This window comes from Papio anubis, chromosome 5, assembly GCF_008728515.1.
Source record: "Papio anubis isolate 15944 chromosome 5, Panubis1.0, whole genome shotgun sequence".
Lineage (NCBI taxonomy): Eukaryota > Metazoa > Chordata > Mammalia > Primates > Cercopithecidae > Papio > Papio anubis.
The window spans coordinates 33809980-33830355 of record NC_044980.1 but is presented as its reverse complement, the minus strand read 5'-3'; the positions used below and the strand labels follow the sequence as shown (position 1 = coordinate 33830355).

Here is a 20376-nt window from a genome sequence, read left to right as displayed (position 1 = left end):
GCACTCTAGCCTGGGCAACAAAAGCAAAACTCCACCTCAGAAATAAAATATAATAAAATAAAAAATTCACAAAGTGCTTTCGACACAGCCATTAACGCATTTGATTCTCAAAATCTAAACATTTTAATGTCCTCTTTTCTGAAGTGACAGATCAGAGGTTGGTTCTTCAATGGCTTCATTAGTGGTGACTCAGAGTAAAGTAAACTTCAGTGAGATGCTTTCCTTTCTACCAGTCTACTCCTACTTTACCATCCACAATCGATGCTCTTGAAGTGTTGAATGCTTTTACAAATAATAGGACCTAATAAATGTCTGAATTTCAGCTTTGCTAAACCAAAAATTCCAACCCAAGAGAACAGGCTACATTAAGTGTGCTACATTTTTAGCAATACAAACTTCAAAAAGAAATCAGAAATTAACTTATGAATTCTGGTGATATTTTATTTAGAAAAAGATAATCACTGATTTTAAGATCTTAATTTTTCTTTCTTCTAAATGCTACACTAATTAGACATAAGATAGTATCAGATAATAAAAGTATTTACACATTGAATACAAAATAAATATAAAGTAACTGAAAAACAAATCAGGTTTCCATTGACTTATTTTTTTTCCCACTGTCCCTCCTCTGTTTCATTTTTCTTTGCCTTTTGTAAATCCGTTTCTTTCTTGCTTTCAAATCAACTTTTGGCTCTGGTTTTACCCACTGTATTTCTATTGGTTTCTCCTCAGCTGGCGTTACAAAAACATCTGCAGTGGGATCATGTGGAAGAAGAGTCTTCGGCTCTTTCTTTCTCAGTTTTTGCACATCTTTCACTTGCTGTTTCTCTCTGTATTTTGCAGCTGTGATGGATCTTATGACACGCCGATGCTAAAATTTAAAAAAAAAAAGGTTAGACGCTTTTGAAATAAAAATAAACATTTTATATAAGGCAAAAACTTTCAGTTATGAACCTTATATCCCTTCAGCCAGTGTCATGAAAAAAAGGAGTAATTTCCAAGTCTCTATGCAGCAAAAACCAAATTCAGTTTCACAGGTAATAAAACAGCAATTACTTCACAGAATCATTTTGGCCAAAGGGTTCCGGTACATTGAAGACTACTGAACAAAACAACAGCTTACCATGTTTGGTGACTGGTAGTGAGGATTTTCATATAAAGTTGGTCCTCCAAAACTTCCCTGGAAAATCTTTATGAGATTTAAGACAAAACGAGGTCCTATTTCTACAAGAGCAGCATCTTCTTCTATGATCTTTAATAAAAAGGAAACATTTCGTTTTGGTTTGGTTACATTATTCCAAAAAGGTATACTGACTATAACCTCATTATAAATGTGCCTGAAATAATTGATAATCCATAAAATCAAGGTGGGGGTGAAACTTGGTAAATGCCAAATCATCAGTATTTTCTGAAATCTATTAGTACTTATAGGAGGTCATCATGGAAAAATGTTTTTTCAGTGTGTACTTTTCAAATTGAGTAATTCGATTTTGGTTTACATCTTGCTTCTCACAATGCATATATCCTTGAAAAACTGTGGTTAAATAGGATTTTAAAATAGTAACCACTATTAACAAAATGTATTAAAGCATATTATGGGGGAACTCTTGAAATGTAAACCAATCCCTAAATTGTTTATAAATCTAATTCAAGATAGATTAAAAGGATATGTAGCCAAATTTATTTCATAGCTACTGATTATGGAATTAAAAGGTGACTTCTGAACAACAAATACTTATGTTATCTATTAGTTCAGGCATGTCTGCCCTCAGAGGTTAGGAGGATGTGTTCAACTCACATGCCAGGTATCCAATATAAAATATGCAGAAAAGAGCTCAGTTTATGTCATGTGCTGTCTAAAATTTTGTTCTTGTTCTCTTCCACCTCTTCATCTTTCTGCACTTATCCTGCCAAACTCCTGCTTCAAGATTTCTAGAATCACCTCTTCTTTTCTCCTGAATGAGTCACTGTATGACTCATCATCTAACAATTGCCACTGAATGCCTTCTATAGCAATTACATTTTGCTAGGTCTTAACCCTTGAGGTGGTTTTAAAGCTTTTAGAGAGAAACTTATATTTTACTGTATCCTTTACAGCACTTTCCACAAATTAGGAACCCAAGTATCTCATGGATTTTCAAGCTATTCCTTTTCTATAAAGTGAAATATGTAATGGCTTATTAGGAAATCCATACTCTGTATCAACTAACAGTCATGAATAGAAGTAGGTAGAGATCACTTAAAGTATAAGACAGTACATAGTTACTTGCAGCAATCTCTTTAGGGAAAAGGAAGCTATTTAAAACAAAAGGATTGTTTGCATTTTTTGTGTATGCAGACCCTGTATATCCTTATCTAAAAGTTTAATTAAAAATTGATCATGTACAGTGGCTCACACCTGTAATCCCACCTACTCAAGATGCTGAGGAGGGATGATCATTTGAGGCCAGGAGGTTCAAGATCAACCTAGGCAACACTGCGACACTCTATCTCTAATAAAAAAAAAATTAGGCCGGGAGCAGTGGCTCACGCCTGGAATCCCAGACTTTGGGAGGCCAAGGTGGGAGGATCACCTGAGGTTAGGAGTTTGAGACCAGCCTGGTCAACATGGTAAAACCCCATCTCTACTAAAACTAAAAAAATTAGCCAGGCGTGATTACGGGTGCCTGTAATCCCAGTTACTCAGGAAGCTGAGGCAAGAGAAGCTTGAACCCGGGAGGTGGGGGTTGCAGTGAGCCGAGATTGTGCCACTGCACTCCAGCCTGGGCAACAAGAGCGAGACTCTGTCTCAAAAAATAAATAAATAAATAAATAAATTTAATTCCGTTAAAAAGAAGGTATAATTTAAAAAATCAAGTAAAGCTTACCTGAAAGTTCCGAAACCATATCCTATTATCCAAAATGGTGAAAGTAAACACATGGTCCACGAATGGTTGGCTTTTGGGATGATACCGTGGTGTACTAAAGATCTAGTTTAAAAAGTGTATGTTAGTTCCTTATTCCAAGACATATCATGTATATTTTGGATAGCTAAAAGATATTTACCTGAATTAAGAGTTCTTTTAACAAAGCATAATGTGGTAATTCATCAAAAGCCTATAAAAATAAAGGAAGCATATTATTTAACAGTAGATTGCCTTGTTTAAAACTGTTTGCTCAGGCCGGGCGCGGTGGCTCAAGCCTGTAATCCCAGCACTTTGGGAGGCCGAGACGGGCGGATCACGAGGTCAGGAGATCGAGACCATCCTGGCGAACACGGTGAAACCCCGTCTCTACTAAAAAATACAAAAAAACTAGCCGGGCGAGGTGGCGGGCGCCTGTAGTCCCAGCTACTCCGGAGGCTGAGGCAGGAGAATGGCGGGAACCCGGGAGGCGGAGCTTGCAGTGAGCTGAGATCCGGCCACAGCACTCCAGCCTGGGTGACAGAGCAAGACTCCGTCTCAAAAAAAAAAAAAAAAAAAAAAAAACTGTTTGCTCATTTGTTTCTATAACCTCATTATAAATGTGCCTGAAAGAATTGATAATCCATAAAATCAAGGTGAGGGTGAAACTAAATTGAATTACACAACTATATCTACTAAAAACAACCACGCCAGATAAGAAAATTAGACCTCATACACTGAATGAGAAACTTACAGGGTCAAAAGACAAAAGGGGCCGAGAACCTTTCAAACAGTTTCCAGTCATCTTTAGTTCAGCAAGGGTATGAACTAGAAAAATTGCAACGAAAACAAAAATAGTTACAACTTTTACACAACTATTTCAAAAGATTATTTTTAATTTCCTCATCTAAAAAATTTTATTGAGTCAACTTACTATTTTGAACAAGGAATTTAGCAGACGGTCCATGAGGTGAATTTGAAAGCCTGAAAGATATAGAGGAAGCTTTTTCAACTGATCAGCGAATGTAGTCAATGCTTACCACCTATTCACCATAAATAATATGCTTATATTCATATATTTAATTTTCTTTAAAGGTATCAAGTTTTGTGAAATCAAAAAAGTTTTATTCATTCTCAACCTCTTAACGTGAAAGACTAGGAGTCTATAACATAAAAGGTACAAAGAACAAATCCACTTAAATAAAGGAGTTTAACCAATATCTTAATACATTCTCTTACCACATATAGAGATCTTGTTTTTTCTTAGCTTCAAAATAGATGCATTTATTACAGTTCTTCATTTCACAAACCTAAAGGAAGCAAAGTATAGGAAAATGAAGTAGATAATATAAGTGAGAACTAAAGTAATTATATGTGATTAATATCATTTAGATTATCTCAAAAACACCTAACCAGGCTAATAGGCTACAAAGACCAAAACATTTATTTATTCACAGAAGGAACCTTTAAGTTCCTTCTAGGTATTCTACACAAGGTAAACTAGATGCTCTGCCCGTATCTTGGATGAAATTATCTATCATATTTTTGGGCCTAGCATCTAAAATGGTCTCACTTCTGATTACTGGAAACCTCCCCCCTCCTTTTTTTTTTTTTTTTTGAGATGGAGTTTCGCTCTTGTTGCCCAGGCTGGAGTGCAATGGCACGATCTTGGCTTACCGCAACCTCCACCTCTCAGGTTCAAATGATTCTCCTGCTTCAGCCTCCAGAGTAGCTGGGATTACAGGCATGCGCCATCACGCCCTGCTAATTTTGTATTTTTAGTAGAGATGGGGTTTCTCCATGTTGGTCAGGCTGGTCTTGAACTCCTGACCTCGGGTGATCTGCCTGCCTTGGCCTCCCAAAGTGCTGGGATTACAGGCGTGAGCCACAACGCCTGGCCAGGAACCTCTTCTGCCCATAGTCCCATGTACAAACTACAAAGACTAAAAATAGATAAGGAATACCACAACTAATCTTATGTTGATCCTTCATAATCAATCTTCTTAGCCAATCTTATGAAAATCCAGTCCTTACAGAACTAAAAACATCCTTTTTAATGATTATTTTGGTTTTTAACTTTTTAGCTTTTTGATATTAAGATTACAAAACTTAAGTTGTTCTTCATTTATACTACCATTTCTGGTGATTTGGTTCTATAAAGTCATTAAGGGATTGGGTAAAAAGCCTAAGAATATAAAACCTATTTCAAATTAAACTTCAATGTCTTCAAGGCTTACAAAAGTCACACTTGAGAAGATATAAAAACATTACAGGAGTGAAGTCTTGTATTACTGTAGTATTCATAAACCCTAATTAATATAGTACTCATAAACTCCAAACTATTTAAGACTTTAAACCTAACAACTTATGGGTGGATGAGGTTCATGCCTGTAACCCTAGCACTTTGGGAGGCCAAGGCAGGTGGCTTTGGGAGGCCGAGGTGGGTGAATTGCCTGAGCAACCCGGCAAAGCCCCATCTCCACTAAAAATACAAAAAAATTAGCTGGGCATAGTGGCGTGTGCCTGTAGTCCCAGCTACTTGGGAGGCTGACACAGGAGAATTGCTTAAACCCAGGAAGCAGAGGCTGCAGTGAGTTGAGATCATGCCACTTCACTCCAGCCTGGGTAAGAGTGAGACTTTGTCTCCAAAACCAGTTAAACAAATAAACAAACCCTGACAACTTAAAAAAAAAAAAAACTTAGGTCCAATGCTTTTGTTTCTTATTGGTCTTAGAATAAACACAAAAATGGGAAGCTTGTGCCACTTCTGGGCCTTTGTAGTTGCCATTTTCTTTTCCTAGATGGTCTTTTACCATATTTCTCCTTCATTAAATCTCTGCTCAAATATTAAGTTAAACATCATCCCTTTGAACAGGTTTTACCGGTCTAGTCTCAGCTGCTGAAAACCTATAACCTGCTTCATTTCTCCTATCTTTACTTGAAATTATAAACCTCGTTTATGGCCTGTCTCCATTAGAATGTAAGTTCCATAATGACAGGGACATTGCTCTGTTAAACACAGTTTCTGCAACACATAGAATGATGTGGTATTATAGCCTATTATAGCAGAGGTTCAAAAATTTGTGCTCTCAAGAAGGCTAATAGTAAAAAAATGATCCTAATTCTTCTAAGTTTTGAAAATTTTGCTTTAAAATGTAAATTCATGTTCTGTGCTTCCAGAGGTTAAAAAAATATACATAAGTGTAGTATACTTTGAAAATGTAACCTATTCCTAGTTTGTAATACCTTAAGAGCAGTTCCACACAAATCACTTTTAATACTGGCAAAACACTTTTTATCATGTGGGGTTTCTACATATATAGATATGTTTAATGGACTTCTTATTTTACTTTATATATGCTGACTGATCATTTTTTGAGTACCTACTATGGATTTAGCATAATACTAGACACTACGGGGTCAATATGCTTGTTCAGACAAAACAAACAGACATGACTGAAGCATTAAACTGTAGGAGAAAAATCTGGAAGAGCAGTCATTGAAGAGTTAATAAAACGTGTCTGAATAGTTTTTACAAAACAATTTTTAAAGTCTCTGAATGACTTATTTTTGAAATGAGCCACTGTTAATGTTTTTAAAATATTTTATTGCAATTACTTTCTAAAATTACCTCGTTAATCACAAATAGCTTATCCTTACGATCCATTTTAGTATCTAGAAAAAGAAAAAAAAGACAAAGCAAGTAAATTAAAGGTGATTTCAAAGTTATTTCAATCAAACCACATATGCTATCTAAAAAATAAGTGTTTTTACACTCTTCAGTTTAAAGGAGATTTTATTATTAATTTTCAAAACAAGACCTGAAAACAATCGCTTAAAAAATCTTGACTCTTTGTAAATGTAAAGAAAATAAAATAGAGTCTGTAAGAATTAGAAATTATAGTGTAAGCAGTGTTTCTCAGTATTTAGGTATTTTAGGAATCCTTTTCAAAAATGGGAAAATTCTCACAAACCAAAGACTATGTTAAAGGAAACCAGTTTCAATGAAGATATCTTTCACTTGTTAATCACAGATGTCAAAGAAAACTGACTTCATGCCTGTGTAACAAATCTGCACATATACTCCTTGAACCTAAAAAAAAGTTAAAATTTTTAAAATTAAAAAAAAAACAAAAAAACCCCAAAACACCTCTCAACATAAGCACAAACATGATGCATTGCCACTCCACTGTTCTAAACGATTTTTTTTTTTTTTTTGAGACAGGGTCTTGCTCCTTGCCCAGGCTGAAGTGTAGTGGCACAATCATGGCTCATGGCAGCCTTGACCTCCTGGGCTCAAGCCATCCTCCTGCTTGAGACTCCTGTGTAGCTGGGACTGCAGGCAAGTGGTCCCACACCTGGCTAATTTACTTTACTTTTTTCAACTCCAACTTAAAAGGTGCTTCAAATTCTATCCCAGGTACATTTTTCAACAAAAACAGTTAAAAAAAAAAAAAAAAAAAAAAAGCCCAAAAAGCAACACATGGCAGTCCTTAGCACTTAGGACAAACCATCCCACCTATCTCAGGACCTTTAGAAACATTACAGTGAAGGCATTCCTGGACTTTCAAGAAATGTTTCAATAATATTAGGACATCTGTTTTAAAAAGTAAAGAAACTACCTAATGAAGTCTAAAGAATTTCTTACAAAATGTTAACTAGAAAAATTGTGGCACTTGAAAAGATAAAAGGTATTGTGTTTTTTTCGTGAAAACACTGAACAAATGAAGAATATATAAAATAAGTGAAAACATAAAAATAGCTAAGTTTATAGACAGAAATTTCTAAAGTATATGATACAAAGGCACCTGCTTTAGAATGAGGCATCAACATTCTCAAGTCCTGCATTAAATGTCTTGTCCTGAAATTTATTCCTCTGGAAGAAAAGATGAGAATCCGTTCCTTATTTTTCCACTTGCCCTAAAGAAAAAGAAAATGTTAAAAAGATTTTAAAATCTCATACTGAACTGACCTTGTTTTGTGACAGGGTCTCACACTGTTGTCCAGACTGAAGTGCAGTGATGCATGCTCACAGCTCACTGCAGTTTCAAGTTCCTGGGCTCAAGTGATCCTCCCACCTCAGCATCTGCAGTAGCTGGATACTACAGACATGTGCCACCATGCCCAGTTAGTATTTTTTTTTTTTTGTAGAGACAGGAGTCTCCCTATGTTGCCCAGGCTGGTCTCCAACACCTGGGCTCAAGCGGCTTGGCCTCCCAAAGTGCTGGGATTATAGGTGAGAACCACTGCACCTGGCCCTGTTTGTTTTTTAAGAGCTTCCAGGTAGCAAGTCAAACCATCCTGACTCCTTTAATTTCATCTCTCACCAACATTCACTGACCACATATGCCACCCAGAAATGCCCTCCTTGGTTTCTTGTTTTTCATCTTCAATCTCTCCAATTCCTCCTCCCAACCCTGAAAGTTCTTTCTTAGCCCTCTTTTATTTCTGTGCTCTCCATGCAGAGGTCTCATAATAATTTCTCACAATTCTTAATCCTTTCTTATTCACACTGCACTTAGAGTCTTATATTAACTGCAAAACTCCTAAATGGCTAACTTTCTCAGACATGAAGAACACCTCCAACGGATATGGTTGACTAGCTCTTTCAAGTTTACTCTTTTTTTTTTTTTGAGATGGAGTCTCACTCTGTCACCCAGGCTGGAGGGCAGTGGTGCAATCTCCACCTCCCGGGTTCAAACGACTCTCCTGCCTCAGCCTCCTGAGTAGCTGGGGTTATGGGTGCCCACCACTGCACCTGGCTGATTTTTTTTTTGTAGTTTTAGTAGAGACAGGGTTTCACCATCTTGGCCAGGCTGGTCTTGAACTCCTGACCTAGTGATCCACCCTCCTTGGCCTCCCAAAGTGCTGGGATTACAGGCGTGAGCCACCGCGCCCGGCCATTTTTAAAGTAATACTTCAGTCACATCCTTACTTCCCAAAGTTTTCTAAACAAAGTTCAAACGACATAGCTTCGACACTGAATTGTAAAATACATTTTCATTTTTACATCATTATTGCCCCAAATGAAGCCTAATGCAATCCAATCTGGCTCTATTTTTTACATTTTTCAGCATTTCCCTACTTCAAACTCTTTTGAATGTCAAAATTCTACACTTCTTCTGATATGCAGCTTAAAGACTAAATCCTTCATGATTCTTTATCTTATTATACTAGGGTAAACGTAATCTCTATCTCTTGCATTTCCATAGAATGTATCAAAGTATGGCTCAGATTATGGATACTATCTAGCTCCTTAAGGGAAGAGTGAGAACACTAACATTTATTGGAAGTGTACAAGCCCAGCTTATTTTTCATAAAAAGTAAATATTCTCTCCCCCCATCCCTGGCCCCAATCTGCAGGTCAGAAAAGAGCGGGGCTAGAATTTACACTTATCTTTTATTCCTCAGAGCTCACACTCCTTTCCTAGAGCTTGCCATCACACCACACGGGGTCATTGACTTAACACCTACTGCGTGCTAGACTACTCTGCTAAGTGCGGAGGACGCAGAAATTAATGTCAAAGATAATCCTTGCCTTCACAGTATTCTGTCTAGCTTAAGATGAGTTCTCAGTTGAATGAAATCTAGCTAATTCCAACTAACGTGCACTTCTTTTGAATAAAAACCATCAACTTATTTGAATTCTTAAGTTTCCTCCTAAACTCCAACATTTCAGGAGGAAGGGGTCACATGCTAGTCACCTTTCCAATCTCAAACCCAAAGGATGCCTAACTTGGTAAAATGCATGGCACATTCAATGTCTGTTGAATACAAGTAAAGCTCATAGTACCTGGCCTATTTTTCATTATCCCTTGAGTTGAAAACTGGTTAATAAATCAGAGTCACAGTCCTAAGGGCAACAACTTTTTAAAGGCTCACCTAACAAACTGTAGGATCCCTGACTGAGAGTGGCTGACTATGGCAGTATATGGGCATACTAATCACTGGAAGAAATACTCAACAGCGAGAAATAGCCAAGAAAAAGCCCTACTTTTAAAAAATATTTAAAAAACAAAACAAAACAAAACAACTACGAAGACAAAACGCTAGATCTGAGCACCCTGTAAGTCGCTTTCCCGTGGGCCGGGTAAAGATTTTAAAACCCGCCGCCTCCAGGAGGGCGGACACGTGCACAAGGATTAGCTGAAAACTCGGTGCCCAGTCTGGCTGGGAGAATTGCTAAAATCGACCTACCGTTAACACTCTGGCTACTCTGAAATTAGCAGAGCTGTAGTCAAGTAAGTAACCCAAGAAAAGGCGCACAGAGCCGCCGCCGCCGGTGTAGCCCGGGGGCATCCCCTTCTACCTTGCAAACGGGGCCTGGGATCCGGTCCCTCTCTTCTTCCTCCACCTCCTCTGCGGTGGTGTGCCGCTTAGTTGGCGGCGCGGCATCTTTTTCGTTTCGTTTTGGCTTCTTCGCCTGCACTGCCAAGCCTCCACGCCGTTTCCTCTTGGTTGCCGCCATCTTGCCTTACTGCCTGCGCTCTTGGCCTGTTTTCCGGCGTTGCCTCTCGCTCCTCTTTCCGATCTCTATGGTTCGGTGGCTCTAAGCGCTCAGCTACGCGGTTGTCCTCCAGGTCTGCGGTGTCTCCTTCCGGTCTCAGCGGCGCTGCACGCGCGGCTCTCTAGGCCTCCTTCAGCTCTGTGGTGACGGTGGCGGAAGTGGAGGGCAGGTCTGAAGAGTGGCGGGACCGGCTCCACTTCCTACGCGATTTCTCAGAGCTGTCTAGCTCCTCCTCAGGGACTTTCCTGGGAAGGTCTCTCGGGCGTCCAGACCCCACCGCAAAGGTAGGGTGTCCGCACTCGGGGACCCCGAGACTAATAAGCGATGCTGTCCCGCGGGCGGGCTGGTGAATGGGCTTGTCTGGGACTCTTGGGGGATCTTCTGGACACTCTGGGCGCTCCCCCCATCGCCTGTTCTGTGGGAAGCGAGGCTGGTGCCGCGGTCGGATTCATAACTCTTGTTTGTTTGGCCGGGAGAAGCTGGCCCCAAGCGGAGATACCGTGTCAGTTGCGTGTCTTCATTCTTCACAACTTTTCACGTTATTGTCCTCTTACAGAGACGAGGATATCGTAACTTAATTTTCCCGCAAAATTACAAAGACAATTAAGTGACATAGGTGGGGTTCGGCCTGGTCAGCTGAGTTCAGCCGCCCAGCCCCCGTCCACCTCTCAGCGCAGGTGGAGCTCGCCAGACCTCGCCTGCACTGATGTGAGTTTTATTGTCCAGTCCCTTCAGGTGTTGGCCCCAGGAGCATTTCCCTCCGGGCGGAATGCGCAGTGGACTATGCCCCTTCTGACCCAGCAGATCCAAGATGAGGATGATCAGTACAGCCTTGTGGCCAGCCTTGACAACGTTAGGAATCTCTCCACTATTTTGAAAGCTATTCATTTCCGAGAGCATGCCACGTGTTTCGCAACTAAAAATGGTATCAAAGTAACAGTGGAAAATGCAAAGTGTGTGCAAGCAAATGCTTTTATTCAGGTACGGAAGTAGGCGCCTTTAAGCCTGTGCCATAGATATTCTAAATGCAATTTAATGAAATCCGAAGGTTTTAGTAGACATAATAACTTAATACGCATAATAACTTAATAGTCAATAGTCATAATAAATAATAGATAAATAACTTAATAGTCTTAAGTTAGAGAACAAACGTCATTACTTGAATTTTTTTTTTCTCTCCCGGTAACAAATTCTTTTCCCATCTTGTTTTACAGAGATAATGGTTAGTAATGACTAAAGTTTATTAAACTAGACTATCGGCTAGGCTACAGTCTTCTTAGTGTTTAACTTATTTAATTTTAACAATAATCCTATAAGGCAGGTTCTGTTGTTATTCCCGTTTTATATATGTGGAAACGAGGCACAATTTTAAGTGATTTGCCAACAGTCCCACAGCTGGTAAGTGGCTGAATTGGGATAAGAACCCTGAACATTTGTTTCCAGAATATCTGCTCTTTTTACCACTGCGATACTACCACCTTGCTGTTACTAAAGAGTATTTTTTCCCTTTACCGGTTGTAATAGAATTTTTGTTCTTCCAAAGTAATATTTGTATGGTTCAGATAGGATTGCAAATTCAACTAAGCATTTTTTTTAACATGTAAGTGCACAGCATGACCTCAGGGATAGAGAGGTAAATAAGACATGGTTCTTGTCCTTGTGCGGCGACATGGTATAGTGGCTCACACCTGTATTTCCAGCTGCTCAGGAGACTGAGGCTGAGGCACGAAGATCGCTTGAACTCAGGCATTAAAGACCAGCCTGAGTAACCATAGTGAGACCCCCGAATCAATAAAAAATAATAATAAAAGTTGTAACTAATATTGCTCATGCATTATCAAGTCATCCGTCTGTTTTCCAAGTGACCTTAGCAGTAGTGATACGCACAAAAACGGGATAAGGGAGAGTCCCAGAGGGATAGTTTTAGATCCAGGAATGGATATAAGGATGCTTCAAAGGATGTCTCTAAGATGTTTTGATTGCTAATCAGAAATTATTCTCATGGGATTAGCACAGTATTGTATTTTTTAAACATATAAAGTGAAATCTAGGACCTTGTATATTTTCATTCTTTTACATAACAATTTTCATTTTTACTTTTTCCGTAGGCTGGAATATTTCAGGAATTTAAAGTTCAGGAAGAGTCTGTTACTTTTCGAATTAATTTAACTGTCCTTTTAGACTGTTTGTCTATTTTTGGATCAAGTCCTATGCCAGGTAAACTATTATCAGTATAAAGACATAAAAGTGTTATATACAGTGGTCAGAAAAATACAGGAAGTTATTTGGAATATAAACATTTGTTCAGAAAGCTAATGCCAATTCATTTTTCGGTGGCCACAGTCATGGGTTCTAACATTTCACAATGTTAATTGCAAGTATGTTTATAGTTCTTTCATATTTGTAAAAGTATTTACATTCATCTTTTTTTAATTTACAAGGCTTTGAGGGATTTTAAATTTGAACTGGCCAAAAGAATACTTTGGACATGTCTTTAATATCTTTAACATTGTGAAATGTTTTAATTGCTTCTCTTCCCTAACTTGTCCAGAATTACTCAGCTAGTTAGTGGCAGAGAAAAACGAAAGCCAGTTCTCCTGACTCCTAGTTTACTGTGTTCAAAATTTGTTTCTTTTAAGCCATATTTTATAAGTTATGTCTATTTTGATAAATGATTTTTTGGTGTTTTTGAGACGGAGTTTCTTTCTTGTTGCCCAAGCTGGAGTACAATGGCAGAATCTCGGCTTACTGCAACCTCTGCCTCCCAGGTTCAAGCGCTTCTCCTGCCTCAGCCTCCCAAGTAGCTGGGATTACAGGCACGTGCCACCATGCCCGGCTACTTTTTTGTATTTTTAGTAGAGATGAGATTTCACCATGTTAGCCAGGCTGGTCTCAAACTCCAGACCTCAGGTGATCTGCCCGCCTCAGACTCCTGAAGTGCTGGGATTACAGGCACGAGCCACCGTGCCCGGCTGCCAAATGATTTTCTTTAAAATGTATATTTTTTTATTTGTTAAGGGAATTATTTTTAAGAATGGTGAAATTCAATTGCTGTAGGTATAAAACTGTAAGGAATCCCCAGAATTTTATTTCATAGGAAAGCAACCTGGAGATTAGCTAGGAAAAATTCAATATAGTTCTCCAGAAAAGTGTATTTTAACTTTCCACAGACAGTTCCACTGTTGAATTATACATTTTCTAATGACAGTGTTCTCCAGCTGGTTTTTCGTAAAAGCATCTGTCATGTTCCATTCCTCACTGTGGCTCTCAGTCCAGCAAGGAGAAGGACTTTGAATATCCTGTCATAGTCCTCCTTGCCGCTAGTGGCTTGCAGTGTTAAAATTTACACCACCATTAACAACCCTCTTTTTCTCTCAGTTTGATTTTAAAATGTGAGGAAATATAAATATCTCCCAGTTGGAAAAGTTAGAAGGATCCTTGTCATAGTGAGTACACTGACGTTACAGTACAGATGATAGCAATCCACTGTTACACACATTGAACCTTCAAGGAATAGCATACCCTGTTCTGCAGCAATTTAGTTACTTGCTGTGTTGATCCATATAGATTCTCTATTCTGAAATTTTATGGGATGTAAAATCAACAAGCTACTTCTGAGGTGTTTATGACAACCTGAAAATGATTCCAAAGAATTATGTTACATTTTATTCTGGTTCCCAGTTTTCTTGTATTTTTGGAATTGTCTACACACAACTGTCATCAGGGAAGATGTAATCCCTTTTTATGAGGAAATACATGTATGTGAGAAATTGGACGGAATAAATTATTCTTGAGAAATTTGATGTATCATTTCGAGGAGAAGCTGAACCCAGAGCTATAAAGCTAACGCCAAGTATGACTTCTTTCCATTGCAGGGACTTTAACTGCACTTCGGATGTGTTACCAAGGTTATGGTTACCCTTTGATGCTGTTTCTGGAAGAAGGAGGAGTGGTAACAGTCTGCAAAATCAATACGCAGGAACCTGAGGAGACCTTGGATTTTGATTTCTGCAGCACCAATGTTATTAATAAAATTATTCTGCAGTCAGAGGGGCTCCGTGAAGCATTTTCTGAATTGGATATGACGAGTGAAGTCCTACAAATTACCATGTCTCCTGACAAGCCTTATTTCAGGTACTTGAGAGCAGTGCAGTTATAGTTAATGTGGTCTGTACTCCCATCTTCCCACTTAGACATTTGCTTAGGGTGCAAAATTATTATTATCCACATTTTTAGAGTTTTCACAACTTTAGACAGCTTGTACTGTTACCTCATAATTTTATGGTTCAAGAAACTTAAGACCCAGGAAGATTCACTCACTATGTCATATTTAGGTGGTAGTGGCATCTAGATGAGAAACCCAGTCCCCTAATTTATAAATGAGTGGTATTTTCATTGTACTACTACTTACTGTCATAGATAGGTTACATCATGAGGAAAATTGGGTTTAAGTGTTTGAAAGGGTGTTTCTATTATGGTATCTTTTTCAAGTTCAGGTTGCAGAAGAAAATGTTTTCTACACATGGTTCATTCAGTCACCAAGTATCTGTTGATCACCTACCATGTGCTTATTCATCTTATTAAGCATTATGGGAAGAACAGCTTAAAACCAAGGTGAAACCAACATACGTGAAACAGCAAACCATTAAGTACCAATATAGCACACAGAGATACCTGGGAAACGCTTATATAAGGATTTAGAGATGATTGCTCAAAGCTGGCTTCCCAAGATAGGGCAGTTGTCAGCAGGAGTACCATATCAAAAAAGCTGCTCCTGATACTTTAACACAAGTGTCTGTTCAGGGTTAGACTCAGTTTAGAGATTCTAGCAATTTAGAGAGAGGATCTAAATATTCTCTTTTCAGAATATTTCAGGATCTAAATACTCTCTTTTTGAAATATTTCAGAATGTTAAATAAAGGCACTAAAGACATATGGAATAAAAGGAATAAGGTATTCTTTTTGTAACTACTTTAGAAGAATTACAGGCCTGGCTGTAAAAGTGCAGTGGCTCACACCTGTAATCCCAGCACTTTGGGAGGCTGAAGTGGGCGGATCATTTGAGGTCAGGAGTTCAAGACCAGCCTGGCCAACATGGTGAAACCCTGTCTCTACTAAAAGTAGAAAAATTAGTTGGGTGTGGTGGCGCGTGCCTATAATCCCAGCTACTCGGGAGGCTGAGGTGGGAGAGTCACTTGAACCCAGGAGGCAGATGTTGCAGTGAGCTGAGATTTCACCACTGCACTCCAGCCTGGGTGACAGAGTGAGACTCTGTCTCAAAAAAAGAAAAAGAATCACAGGCCCTTCTCATGACTTTGGGGAGTTAAGAATTTGGCTCAGGGTCCGATAAAAGTGTTAACCAAAATGGAAATTGGACACCCTACTTTAGCAGTGGAATGAAGTGAAAAATTTCAGGTACTTAAACAATATTTCAGAGGATCTCCTCAGTGATCTCTCTCAGCCTGGGTAACTAGATGGACCATGATCTCTTTCATCTCCAGGATGGGAAACAATTTGGTGGTAGGGAGGTAGGACTTGAAATTTTTTCCTGGATATGTTCAATTTAATGGTAGGGGAGGTAGGAGTTGAAATTTTTTCCTGGATATGTTAAATTTTAAGTACCTGTGACACTAGGGAGTAGCTGGATGCATAGTTATGGTGCTCAGGAGATCCATTTAGACTGGAAATTTAGATTTGGGAACCATCATCATGGCTGGGCATGGATGAGACGGGTCAGAGAGAGAGATTATATTAGAAGAAAGAAAAGATGGACCCCAGGAAAACCAACACCTGGAAGATGGGGGGCAGAAATGGAGCTTAGAGAAAACCAACCTGGATCTTATCACCATGCTCATATAATAGTTAGCAATGTGCTAACCCTGCAGCAAATGCTTCAGAAGTTCTTGCAGATTAAATCAGCATATTAACACTTACAAATTGTCTACAAATAACTTTTGGTGTTACCAAGTGAGGAAAACCATGAAATAGCCTTGAGAGCAGTCTAAGATACAGAAAAGCTGTAATTCCTCGGTGTAGGATTAGGAACAGACCTAAGGGTTACAGTTGACTTAGATCAAGGTCTTCCATCAGTCTTCAATTCTCTCTCTCATTATATATTTCTGACTTAAGGATGAGGAAAAGTCATTTTCAGAGTAGGATTAGGGTAATGAAATTAAAGTGTCCACTACCCTTTTCCTTTTACAATTGATTTTCTTCAAAGCCGTTGATTAGTTGCCCTGAACTCTCGGAACTCTAGTGGGAGCTTTATTATGGTACTTGTTATCGTGTGTTGTAAGCATTTGTGTACATGTCTGTTTCCTCCACTAGTATGAATTTCTTAAGGAAGTGTTTCCTTTATTTTGATCCTAATGTGGTTTATTTTTGGACCAATGAATAAATGAGGTAATCATTTTCTATAGGTTATCTACTTTTGGAAATGCAGGAAGTTCCCACCTTGACTATCCCAAAGATTCTGATTTGATGGAAGCATTTCATTGTAATCAGACCCAAGTCAACAGGTCAGTTCTTAATATAGAGGTTCCCATTGGTGATAAAGAGGAGGTTAAATACCAGATTTCTGTTAAATAAAAACACTTTCAATCTGTTAATTAAAATGCACAGCATTTTATAAAAATAAACAGTAGAGTGCTGGACTTACTAGGGGATGTAGGGTTCTAACAGTGGATGAATTTTAAAAACATCAAGAGAAAATATTAGCAAATTGGATAAGTACCTGATTTTATTCTTAGTTTTGCTACTTTTTGTCCTTGGGAGTTCTGAGCAGTGTTCACTGTGTTGATATAACAGCTTTTTATTTTGTTTTCTACAGATACAAGATTTCTTTACTGAAACCCTCTACAAAGGCATTAGTCCTATCTTGTAAGGTATCTATTCGGACAGATAACAGAGGCTTCCTTTCATTACAGTATATGATTAGAAATGAAGATGGACAAATATGTTTTGTGGAATATTACTGCTGCCCTGATGAAGAAGTTCCTGAATCTTGAGTCTTGAGTATGACAATTCACTGATATTTATGTGTACATTTATGACAGATGAAGTTCTTATTCTGTGTACAGTACTCTTTATAATTTCATATTGGATTTTCTATAGAGAAGAAGCACTGTGGGGAAGATAGGAGCAAGGTCGTGTACCTAATAGTTACTGTGTTTTCTAAATACATTTTGTAGAGGGCATGTAAATAAATGTTTTCATATAGTCATAGATTATTAAGGGCTGTCCTTTAGTTCTGTCTTTTGAACTCACAGTTATGTGAGTCAATGTAACATTTCAAGAGTCTAAAGGCTTAAAGTTTGATGCAGCTACCTGAAATGTTCTTTTCTTTATTTACTATTAGAAAAAGCAAAGGCATATGAGCATTGCTTATTAGTTTGAATTCTAGAGACTAGATCATAAAGTGGTGGTTCTCAAAGTGTTGTGCCCACACCAACATCAGAATGGCCTGCAAACTTGTAGCAAACTCTGGGGAGGAGGCCAGCATTCTGTATTTTAACAAGCTTCCCTCAGGAGATTCTGATGCATGCTAAATTTTGGGAACCACTGGTTTAAAGGAAACTTTTTTCTTTAATAGGAAACTTTTTTTCTTTAATAGGATTTAATTGTATTGAGATAATTGCTTTTACATGTAATTTCCTTGCAAATGTTCTGAAGTTAAGGCATCACTAAACAAGTCTGAACAATTCTTTATGTGATTTATTTTTAAAGTAGACCTTTTAAAGAGATCTGTTAACGGGATATAAAGCAATTTTTAGTGTTACAGGTTTTCTTCTTGTTCTCAAAACTGTTCACTGTAGTAAGTAACGGCAGTCAGTACTTATTACTTTCCATTTGCCTATGAGTTTCTTGACAAATCAAGATGTAGAAAACCAGTTATTAAGTGATTTTGTACTTTCCTGGTAGTTGTCACTAAAATAATTTTTGTGGCATATAAATATATTTAATAAAATACAATACTAAAATTATCTGACTTACTCTCTATAGAAAAAATTACATGAGTACAGTGAAGCTTCTGTCTTTGTTACCGTACCAGGTGACAACAGCTCAGTGTCCGTTCGTGGACGGCACTATTGGCCTTTTGAGTGAGATGGTTCTTTAGGATAAAAAACTGTCATCCCTTTGCAGGATTCATTTAGCCTTTCTGGCCCTTACCCACTGATGCTAGTCATTGTGACCACCACCTCCCCCAAATAAAAGTGTACCAAAGTATTAATTGTTGAGAACCATTCAGTGATATTCACCAAAATTGGAAGATATATTGGAATGCCCTACCTCAATATAGGTCACATAGTGTTAGAGAAAATTGGTTTGGAGAGTATTACAGCAAAGTGTGCTGCAAGGAGGCCACTCCAGCACAGTGGCAGGCACTGCTTCCCAGGCATATGGACAATTTTGGGAGGTGGCCAGGGTCAGTACCTGATAACTAATAAGTCTCTCAATCTCAGCATGCCTAATACATAATAGGCATTTAGGAACTTTGTTATATGAAAGAATCTCCAATTTCAGATTTTCTGTTAGCATCTTATTAGTCACTGTTTAATTCTGATGATTTAGCTCTAAATTTATTTTGATCTAAGGTTTTTTATTTTTATTTTTGGAGACAAGATCTTGCTCTGTTGCCCAGGCTGGAGTACAGTTGTAGGATCACAGTTCACTACCTAGGCTCAAGCAATCCTCCCATCTCAGCCTCCCAAATAGTTAGGACTATAGGTGCATGCCACCATGCCCTGCTAATTTTTGTATTTTTGTAGAGACGGGGTTTCACTATGTTGCCTAGGGTAATCTTGAACTCCTGAGCTCAAGCAATCCACCCGCCTTGGCCTCCCAAAAGGCTGGGATTGCAGGTGTGAGCCACCACGCCTGGCCTAATGTATTTTTAAAAGTTGAATCTAAAAAGAATTTGAAACAAATATAAATCAGCTCAGTAAGGATGGATATTTTTGCACATTTAAAACTATTATTTTAGGCCGGGCGTGGTGGCTCACACCTGTAATCCCAGCACTTTGGGAAGCCGTGGCGGGTGGGTCATCTGAGGTCAGGAGCTCGAGATCAGCCTAGCCAACATGGTGAAACCCCCGTCTCTACTAAAAATACAAAACTTAGCCGGGTGTGGTGGTGGGTGTCTGTAATTCCAGCTACTCGAGAGGCTGAGGCAAGAGAATCACTTGAACCTGGGAGGCGGGGGTTGCAGTGAGCCGAGATTGCGCCCTTGCACTCCAGCCTGGGTGACAGAGCAAGACTCCGTCTCAAAAACAATGAAAAATTAAAATAAAAATTATTGTTTTAGCTGCATGTCTTCAGCTATTTAGAATTCAGAGACTAAGAATTGTTTCTAAGTCACCCTAACATCAAGGTACTTACTTTATAAAGAATTTCCTCCTTATGTGTGTTGTATTTGACCCAGGCATTTTTACTTTAATAAAAGTTTAACTTTATTTCCTATGCAAAACCACTAGGGGGAGTGCTCCCTCAGGCAGAGCAGGCGACACTTTGGTGCCACTACAAATTGATGTGTAGCATATAGAAGAACACAGTCTTATATGTGACTTTTAGTTCTGTCTTTTTGAAGTTTATCTCTCTTTCTAGTAAAATTGTGCTTACTGTGAATGGATAAGTAATCTTTTTTTTCATTTTTCATTTGTTGATTTCCCATTCAATGATGTAGTGCTTCCACCTAGAATTGGTGAAATGCTTCAAAATAATACAAATAAAAATATTTGTTAAATTTCACTTTTCTAATAAAAATAAGGCTTGTAACACAATCATTTTAACAGGAAGCCACAGGGTTTCTGTGGTATTATCAAAGTCCCAGTAAAAATTAATTAAAATTGTAAAAGGGCAGAATGTGGCACTCTCAACAGTGGGGTAGGGAATCATTCAGAACATAGAGACTTCCTTCTCTCCTTCCCTGTCTTCACACTGCTTGTCCCTTATCCCCACCTGAAATAAAATCTATTGGGTCCTGAGAAA

At 38.5% G+C, this 20376-nt stretch overlaps 2 protein-coding genes across 4 annotated transcripts in view; one reads left to right on the top strand and one right to left on the bottom strand.

Moving 5' to 3' along the window:
* The window catches only part of RAD1 (RAD1 checkpoint DNA exonuclease), a 24752-nt gene extending 4376 nt beyond the window's left edge, over window positions 1–20376 (top strand). For 2 of the 3 annotated variants that reach the window (XM_009208251.4, XM_021939279.2), the window contains exons 2-6: window positions 11116–11370; window positions 12498–12606; window positions 14265–14523; window positions 16809–16907; window positions 17219–20376. In XM_009208251.4, the coding sequence (XP_009206515.1) occupies window positions 11173–11370; window positions 12498–12606; window positions 14265–14523; window positions 16809–16907; window positions 17219–17396 (843 nt within the window). In that variant the 5' untranslated portion in view covers window positions 11116–11172 and the 3' untranslated portion in view covers window positions 17397–20376. Of the gene's footprint in view, window positions 1–10564; window positions 10674–11115; window positions 11371–12497; window positions 12607–14264; window positions 14524–16808; window positions 16908–17218 lie in introns of those variants that run through there. The other variant, XM_003899565.5, reaches the window with a different exon arrangement.
* BRIX1 (biogenesis of ribosomes BRX1) lies at window positions 416–10710 on the bottom strand. Its single transcript, XM_003899564.3, has 10 exons — window positions 10192–10710; window positions 7691–7802; window positions 6514–6557; window positions 4122–4192; window positions 3817–3866; window positions 3637–3710; window positions 3046–3096; window positions 2868–2969; window positions 1124–1252; window positions 416–871 (listed from the first exon to the last, which is right to left on the bottom strand). The coding sequence occupies exons 1-10, from the start codon at window positions 10348–10350 to the stop codon at window positions 587–589; spliced, it is 1077 nt and encodes a 358-aa protein (XP_003899613.2). The 5' UTR covers window positions 10351–10710; the 3' UTR covers window positions 416–586.